The sequence below is a fragment of the Dreissena polymorpha genome, chromosome 10 (genome assembly GCF_020536995.1).
Source record: "Dreissena polymorpha isolate Duluth1 chromosome 10, UMN_Dpol_1.0, whole genome shotgun sequence".
NCBI classification, from domain to species: Eukaryota; Metazoa; Mollusca; class Bivalvia; order Myida; family Dreissenidae; genus Dreissena; species Dreissena polymorpha.
Genome location: NC_068364.1, coordinates 62,437,117 through 62,447,152, shown reverse-complemented (window position 1 = coordinate 62,447,152; position 10,036 = coordinate 62,437,117). Strand labels below are relative to the sequence as shown.

General features: G+C 38.0%; 1 protein-coding gene across 1 annotated transcript; it reads left to right on the top strand.

Annotated features, from left to right (window-relative positions):
- Positions 1 to 7,372: 7,372 nt before the first annotated feature.
- LOC127849165 (protein PFC0760c-like) lies at positions 7,373 to 9,755 on the top strand. The gene is made up of 2 exons (XM_052381884.1): positions 7,373 to 9,083; positions 9,460 to 9,755. Exon 1 carries the CDS (start codon positions 7,373 to 7,375, stop codon positions 9,059 to 9,061), a length of 1,689 nt encoding a protein of 562 aa, XP_052237844.1. The 3' UTR covers positions 9,062 to 9,083; positions 9,460 to 9,755.
- The last annotated feature ends 281 nt before the right edge of the window (positions 9,756 to 10,036 follow it).

The following is a 10,036-nucleotide window of genomic DNA, read 5'->3' as shown; positions in this document are numbered from 1 at the left end:
TTTTGACCCAGGGGTCAGATAAAAATTCCGTTACTGTCACCGTCGCACATATGCTCATAGCTACCATGTATGTAAGTTTCAAAGTTCTTGTGCTAATAGTGTAGGAGGAGCAGGTTGCCAGGACGGACGGACGGACAGACGCACCACACCACAATATCCTCACTTTTTCTCCGAAAAACGTGGGGATAATAAAACAGCTCAGTGGTTCTTTCCGTGATGCATACGATGGCTTTGATGACAAGATCGAATACTTCTGGATCTGGATGGGACTTAAGTTGTTGAAGTAATCGAATTGTATTCATATAAAAACATAAAAATTATATATGAAAGACACACCCTTTATGCAGATTCACACAGTTGCTAACTATTATAAATTTTCTTATTTTCCCAGCACTGTCATACTATGGAACAACCAAGCTCCCATCAGAAATTGTCCTCCTGCCAACGTTTAAATCTTTCAAGCTGGCAGTAAGCCAAATTTCATACAATTAGTTGCGGCAGAGTGTGTTTTAAATTGATTTTAACTCTTGTCTATACATATACTAACACTTTGAAACTTTGTTTCAGTTTTACTTTTTTTTCTTTGACGTCTAACTGTCAATACTTTTATTGTACAATATTGTATAAATATTTTTCTTGCACTGACAGAGCAATCTGTGAATAATACCCGAAAGGGAAGTTTAACAGTTTCCGAAGATAGATAGATAGATAGATAAGACCAAAGCTATTGTATATAGCGAAACTTAATACACTATTATATAATTAATAGCGACGTTACTTATTACTTATTTTATTCTACTTATTATCCCGAGCACGCTAAAAATGCCATTCCGCCATTCCCCCGGGACAACCATTTTATAATTATGAAAATAACTTTTTAAATGAGCATTCATAAAAACTAGAAATATATGTAAAAAACAACAATAGTTATGAAAAGATAATACTATTTTTAAAAATATTAACCCAATTAGATATCCACATGCCCTCTTAAGATATTTACATACATATTTATAATATCATCCGACGTTGAGGACGATGGTGATGATGTTGCAACTGCGGATCCGCAGAACGTTCATGAAAGATCCGTTATAGAACAATGTAGGAAGAGATCGGTGACTACAGAACAGCTTCCATTACAGGAGCAAGGCCAAAGAATACACGATTGCCATGTAAATTGTCGAATCATTTGACATTAAGGTCTCTGTGTGTATTTCGAAGTTTATGAGGCCCTTTCTGAGCAAGAGGCAACTTTATGTGTGGGCCCGGATTGTGCCCTAGCAGTCCTACCTAATTAACTTACTAGACCCACGAAAGTTGGGACGAAATGTGAAAAATAGCTGCTATTTCGTTGTTACTGAAAGATTTCTCAATTTCGGCTATGTATTATGCTGTGTGTGTGGGGGGGGGGGGGGGCGGAGTGCTCGGAGAAAACCACCTTTCTAGAATGGTTTCCAAACTCACATGCGCCGGAAAAGGGGTTTGAACCCGGGTCGCCTAGGTGAGAGGCGGAAGTACCAACCACGCGTTAACCGGACAGGCAATTACGGTATATTCGACCAACGTGCCGTTTTCAACATCTCTCCACCTGTCAATCAAACTCTTATGTAAATATCGATCGACCAATCAGAGATCGATAAATCAGGCGATCCGTTTATTCGACACTTTCCTCGACAAGGTAAATAGCGCATAAATGGTATGAACGTCGTTGTGAACGGTATCAATGGGGTTTATGTAACTCAGCTTTATTGCGGGTCATAAATGACATTTTAGCAGGAATGGAACGACAGGAAGTGACGGCCCTCATAGCCATCGACCTGCGTGCCGCGTTCGATAATGTAGACTACGATGCACTTTTGGAGGTCCTGCGTTGCCAGTACGGTGTTTCAGGTACAGCCCTTGACTGGGTGGGCTCGTACCTAAGACCGCGTGGCTGTAGAGTGAGCATCAACGGTACGCTTCCGTCATGCTGCGCTCTATATTGTAGTGTTCCTCAAGGAAGTTGCCTTGGCCCATGGATGTACCTCGCTTACGCCGGCACATTGTTCAATGTTATCCCCCGTCCACAGCTTTAATTGGCTTCACAGACGATCACATCGCTAGCAAATGTTTTTGCCTTTCTAGTTCCAATGCAGCTGATGCGATCCGAGAAGTCGAACACTCGGCAATAGTGATTAATGACTGGATGAACAAAAACAGATTAAATATGAATACGTCTAAAACCGAGTTTATAATGTTTTGAAGCAGAAAACAGTAAAACAAACGTGCAACACAAACCATAGATATTGCTGGTGACACGGTAAATAAAGTTCCCTGCATTAGATACTTAGTTGCATTTTTAGATGAAAAACTCAATTTTAATAAACATGTTACACGCAAATTAAAACTTTTTTCGCGTTAAACGAATTCGTCAATATCTCATCAAGCAAGCTGATGAAATCTTAGTTCTTTCACTTGTCATTTCGCATCTGGACTACTGCAACGCTATTCTATACGGTATTGCAGATCATGAACTTACAAAATTACAACGTACTCAAAATATGTGTGCGCATACGGTCCTACAACGACGGAAACTCGACAGATTTAAACAGGCGTTATTTGACTTGCACTGGCTACCGATTAACTACATAATTAACTTCAAAATGTTGTGTTGTATGTATAACTGCCGTACTTCAAGAGCACCAGGGTTCTTATAAGAACTCCTGACACCGTATGCACCCAGTCGCACAGGCATGAGGTCCGCTGACAGACTGGATGGGTGTTATGTAGCCCCGTTCAACAAACGAAAGACATTTTGTTACAGAAGTTTCTCTACCATTGTCCAAAGTTGTGGAACGATTTACCACCGTATATTCTTTAATCTGACAATATTCACGTATTTAAAAATATTCTTAAAACATATTATTATAGTGATTTTACTAAATGTTTCCGTAACCTCCGCATTAAATACTTCGAGTACACATACATGATTATGTTCACTACCACATAAACATACTTTTATTCGTTTAGTCAAACATTAATGTTATTTTATATAATATTAATTTATATTAGTTTACTTTTTTACATTTTCATTTATTCAACGAATGATTTATATATGGTAATCATAATCACGTTGTGTTATATGTTTATCTTACAAATGCTTGATTATTGCGATTTTTTATTTGTAATGTGATTGTTATTTTATGCTCTGTACGTGTTTATGATGTTTTTCAATGTGTTGTAAAACGCCACTGAATACGCACTTGTGTATAGACATAGGCGATTAATAAAATAAAACACATTTACATTTTAACCAAGATAGACGGTGTGCACAATTATCAATCGGAGGCGTTTAATTGATACCATTTCCAAAACCGAAAGGTGAACTTGACAAATGCAACAGCTGAATACAAATGAAGAAGTGTTATTTATTACTTAGTCTAGCTTATGACACCATTACACATAGTTAGATCGGATATTTCGGTATCCGTGCATTCATTCGAGACTCAGATCGAGCTTGTTTAAATCACCGAAATAATCATTATTAAAGATAACTTATGTGTTTATTGATAATATAATTCATCTTTTAATCACGAACAAAGTTCAAAACCTAGATGTTCGCCCACTGCGCACCTTAAACAAGCCTTTACATATTTTTCTTCAAGATATCGATAAAATATTTAATAGTCTGCAAAGCTTGACTGAACTTGAAAAGACACATACGATCAAATTAAAGACATTTGGAATCTAAAACTGCCTAGCAAGCAATATGTGGGTGGTTGAACTGTCGTCTTCTTGGACCATGTTTTGCGCAAATTATAATTGTAAGATCTACTAAAACTGTATTTTATTATTCCAACAACTCAGTATTGTTTTTTCCCCCACATAATTAGGCACTATATTTACAGTCTTCTTTAACCAATTTATGCCTAGTGGACTCTCCCATCCTTCTAAATTGGATCAATTTATTTCCAAAATTAGGGATGTCTAGTATATTTATTTCTATATTTATAATATTTCTTACAGAAATTGCTTTAAGCAAACAGCGCAGAACCTGATGAGACGCCGCATCATGCGGCGTCTCATCTGGGCCTACGCTGTTGGCCAAGGCCTTTTTTCTAGACGCTAGGCATACATGGGTTATTTATTCCAACAGCTCAGTCTTGTTTTTTCACACAATTAGGCACTATCTGTACAGTCTTCTTTAATCGCAGTATACGCATAATAACATCACTTCAGCCGCGTTTTCTGACAGCACACTCTATGATATGATCAATTTATATAAAACATAATATTTAATAATAACGGACTACAATTATACTTTTAGTTTCGACAATGGCCTTTACAGCGTCTCGCCAATCATTTTATTCACATTAAACAAGTGCCAAAGCGGAATGTAATTTTCTCTCACCTGTGTGAAACACAATTTTGATCCAACAGTCATATTCGTAATTTAGGAGGAATGTGGGTCGTGTAGACTAGGGGTCGGGCAACTGTATGGGAACCCAGTACGAAGGCGATGGGTGAATACAATAAACGCTATCGATTATTTATATTACTATTATTATTATATTATTTATATTATTTATATACTTACTTACTATATTACATGTATCTATGTTTTATGATGTCCAACCCGGGAAGGGGGTCCTGCGATAGATAACGACTCGCTCAAGGTGCGACCGTGGATCACTTTGGAGACAACATGTTTAGTGCCCCGTGGGACACAACATAAAACACTGTGCATGTGCCCCTCGGTCAATAAAGTCTCGTAAGAAAGACAAGCTATAGTAGCTTTCATGTTGTCTGATGGTGGATAGAAACTTGCCATTAAATCTCACCCAGACATCACGATTAGTTTAAATCTATTATTTTAGCTCGATTACAACGACAGCATAGGGTTCATTCAAAACTCCGAGTCGGTTTTTTGGGACAGACCAGAACTTGTTATATATTGAAAAAAAATATAGAAATTCTCCTCGAGTGGGGGTGGAAACCGGTAAATCATTATCACCAGGTGAGTATGTTGTCTTCAAGCCCACGGCGACCTCAAGACAAGATGGTTGAGTCGTCATAAATTGGTGTATTATATTAAATCTCCAAATAACCTTGACTTGTTTACGATACATCTATTTGGATTCGTCATAGAAAATCATCAGACCGCGAATCCATAAGCTATACAAGTAAGTGCGTTGGAAATTAAATGGAATTTACAGACGCAATCGGGTATAAACTATTTAAAATGACGAGGCCCCTATTCGGTAATCCAAATAACATAAGTAATAATACACATGAATGAGAAAAAAAAACAAAATGGTAAGTTTATATACGGTTATCTCTATATTTATTATACTGTTTAATAATAATTCAATTAATAACATTTACCGGTAGCTTCTCGTTTAATGCATCCACCTCCGACCACCATCATAACTTTTCATTTAAAAAAATCGGTTTTTAAACATACAGACGGCTTATTTTAATGTTACATAAGTCAATATCATGCGTGACCAACAGTTGAATTAACAAATCACATGTCTTCAGCGCATTTAAAGGGCCTTTTCACAGATTTTGGCATGTATTGAAGTTTGTCATTAAATGCTTTATATTGATAAATGTAAACGTTGGATCTTAAAAGCTCCAGTAACAAACAAGAATACAATTAAAGAAAGAAAAAAGTAACCCTCAACTGGGCTCGAACCACTGATCCCTGGAGTATAAGTCTATCGCTTACACCATTCGGCCATCCTCGCTCACACAATGAATTTTATAGTATATATAAGCAATTTTCGTAGTATCACAAAATATAACGAAAACAACAAAACTCTCCAAATTATTCAATCGTTTCGCGATGGGACGCTATATAATGTTTAGGCTTTTCAATCGTCAAAACATGCATATAATGGATATTTTAGAGCATGGTAAATGTTCAGTATTCTTGTTTCCTCGCAAATATCAAAACAACAACGAAAGTTTGCGAATCTGAATTTTTTTTTTAAATTTTGTCAATTAACCGAAACGTGAAATGGCCCCTTTAACCTAACCTTTCTGTTGATTTCGTCATGCGGAATGTTTTCCCAATTCCTATAAGGCAGCTGTATGAAGTTCGTGTTATGCCCGAGGGTGGTGGGTTCAATGCTTAACGATTCGTGGCTTTAACAATTTGGTATCCATCGCAGATTATCAGTACTTATCCGATGTTTGACGGAAAGGGCCGAGCATGTGTGATTGGGCTTTAACATGTTAATTACATGCTAAATCGTGGACTTATTGGAGGGAGTGCTGGTCATTCAAGCACATTAACATGGTTGTTGTTAAGGAAAAAATGTTTATGACAGTATAAGGATGCGCATTACCCATCTGCATGATACCCTTGCCATGAAGGAAAGAGCAAGTAAACTGGAATGAAATCAACTTTTCTGTAGGCGTTCGCATTCGCATTTCGCTTAAAAAATACCATTTGAGTTTTATGGTAACATTAACATATTATGCCTGCTGTAACACTGAACTCAACAGTGTGTGTCTTAAAACCTTTTAAAAATGAAATATTGATCAAATGACAGGACACTTTGAAAACATATTTAATAGTCTTATTAAAGTTTTTGCACGAGTTGTTGTTTCCTTGCCTCCTTTAAATTTCAGATTCTAGTCCGGAGGTACCCTGTCCGCTATAAATTCAAGCATGGTCCTTAGCGAATATGAGTCATGTTCTGAGAAAACTGAGAATAATGCATGTGCGTAAAGTGTCGTCCCAGATTAGCCTGTGCAATCCGTACAGGCTAATCAGGGACGACACTTTCCGCTTTTATGACATTTTTCGTTTAAATGAAGTCTCTTCTAAGCAAAAATCCAATCAAGGCGGAAAGTGTCGTCCCTGATTAGCCTGTGCGGACTGCACAGGCTAATCTGGGACGACACTTTACGCACTTGCATTATGCCCAGTTTTCTCAGAACGCGGCTCATATTATTTCTGCTGATTGGCATATGCGGATTCCAAGGGAAAACTGGACTTACAGGTAATGTTCGGATGTATCATAAGACATATTTTTTTAACGATACGGAATAGACATCACGAACCTCATCTCAAAAATGAAATAAGCCGATTATTATGAATGATCGAATTATGTAATTATGCGATGCGAGACAATGAAACGTAGAATGCGCCTCAAAACAACGAAGAGCACACTGTATAATATAACGTGGTAAGTACAGTACAATGAAGGAGAATTAAATATGTACCAACGATTTATTCCCTTCTCATGTTAATAGACCATGAATGACACGAATGCAGGGCCTCCGAGTGACTTTTCCGTTCTCGTATTCATGACATGACAATGTATAAATGAAGACTTAAATCTACATATCGACGCATTATTGCTTAAAAACTACACTGCGAAAGATGCGCCGTGGATTGAGTTTGATATTGGCCGCAGCGGCTGTATTGGCCGCGCTATGTTTGGCCCAGGCGCTGCCTCACTCTAGACTGAACGTACTTAGAAATCTTCTAAAGGAAGAGGCTGATCAACAGGAGCTCGAGACTGCCAAGCGGGCGCTGAATATTAAACAAGGATCGGGTGTTTGGCCTCTTTTTGACTTCGGAAGAGGCCGCCCTAAAAGTGAGTCTCTGAGCGAACCCATTAACGATGAAAGTCCCCAGGTTGAAGAGAACCCTAAGCACCATGGAAGTGAAGATGATGACGATGAGGAAGAGGCACCTGACCATCATGGAAATGAAAATGATAACGACGATGAAGAGGAACCAAACCACCATGAAAGTGAAGGTGATGACGACGATGAAGAGGAACCAAACCACCATGTAAGTGAAGGTGATGATGACGATGAAGAGGAACCAAACCATCATGTAAGTGAAGGTGATGACGATGATGAAGAGGAACCAAGCCACCATGTAAGTGAAGGTGCTGACGACGATGAAGAGGAACCAAACCACCATGTAAGTGAAGGTGATGACGACGATGAAGAGGAACCAAACCACCATGTAAGTGAAGGTGATGACGACGATAAAGAGGAACCAAACCATCATGTAAGTGAAGGTGATGACGACGACGAAGAGGAACCCAACCATAATGGAAGTGAAGATGATGACGATGATGAAGAGGCACCAAACCATCATGTAAGTGAAGGTGATGACGATGATGAAGAGGAACCAAACCACCATGTAAGTGAAGGTGCTGACGACGATGAAGAGGAACCAAACCACCATGTAAGTGAAGGTGATGACGACGATGAAGAGGAACCAAACCACCATGTAAGTGAAGGTGATGACGACGATAAAGAGGAACCAAACCATCATGTAAGTGAAGATGATGACGACGACGAAGAGGAACCAAACCATCATGCAAGTGAAAATGATGACGACGATGAAGAGGAGCCAAACCATAAGGGAAGTGAAGATGATAACGACGACAAAGAGGAACCAAACCATAATGGAAGTGAAGATGATGACGACGACGAAGAGAAACCAAACGATAATGGAAATGAAGATGATGACGACGATGAAGAGGAACCAAATCACCATGTTAGTGAAGGTGATGACGACGATGAAGATGAACCAAACCACCATGTAAGTGAAGGTGATGACGACGATGAAGAGGAACCAAACCACCATGTAAGTGAAGGTGATGACGACGATGAAGAGGAACCAAATCATCATGGAAGTGACGATGATAACGATGATGATGATGAACCAATGCATGGTTCAATATCCGACGACGACTTATCTGAACGCGAGAAAGCTGCTGTTGAGGTGATTCGTTCTATTCATAACTATGTCAGACAGGAACAAGAAAACATTCTTGAGTGGCTTGAGTCAGGCGACATCATGAAGGCGGTCGACACTGTCTATAACACTGTACACGATCTTGAAAAACTAGAAGTATTCCTCCATCATGAAATCAACAGCGCCAAATTCGGTTTGCTCAATGCCCTCCGTGCTGCGTATGAAGGCGGTGAAGGCGGTCAACAAGAAGGCCAGGACGGACAGTCAGGCGGGTCAATCGACCTCGACCTATCTACCAGTGAGAAAAAGCGTCAACTTCTGCAGCTGCTGTCGAAGACTATGAGGAAATGACCGAATGACAAAAACAAAAGAGGTATGCTATTACTCTATAATTGCAGCTCTCTTGTCAACAAATTATGGCATGATATATACACATGCTCTTGCTTTGAGGAATGATATCTAAGTTTGACAGCTTAGTATTTACATTCGTATTAAACTAGCACATGCCTGGGCAAAATCGGTAAATTGTCACAAAATTTCTGCGATAAAACTTGATTCGGTTGCAAATCTAACTTTTATTTAGTCTCGTTTACTTCGGATTGCAGAAAATTCTGAGAAACAAAAATAATAATTAAATTATTGCCCTGTACTTGTACACGTTTGATTTAATGAATGATACATATCAATCGAGCGGATTTAATTGTATGCACTTTTGTTTATACATTTATATATATAATGTATCGTTTCAGGCAAGAATGATGAAAACGCTGATCGACTTCTACGAATATAGCCACTTGTAAAACTTGTATATAGTTGTCTCACAGTGATGATGATGATGATGATAATGACAATTATGATGATGATGATGATTTTTCTTCTTCTTCTTCTTCGTCTTATTATAATAATAATCATTATTATTACAAGTAGTAGTAGTATATGATAAACAGAACAAAATTATTTTTAAAATTATCTTTACTCTATTGGTAACGAAAAAATGGTTGAAGAAATGTGTAAAACGATATTGCCGATTATAGGAACTGTAAAATTACAAATGTCACGCTGAATTTGAAATAAAATGTATTTTTTTTTTAGAATTCACATAGAACAAAAATAAATATAATATGACATGTGATTCAATGTTGTAATTATTTGAAAATGTATTCGGCATGGGTCTTTATTCACAAAGATTTTTGTGAAAAGGTTTTTTATAATTATGCAAATTCCTTAGATCCATGCCTAATTCTAGTAAAAATTATTGCTTTTTATTGCATGCGTTCATGTGATTTATAGGGAAATAAGCCCATCGCTGAGGTTTAACTGGTACAC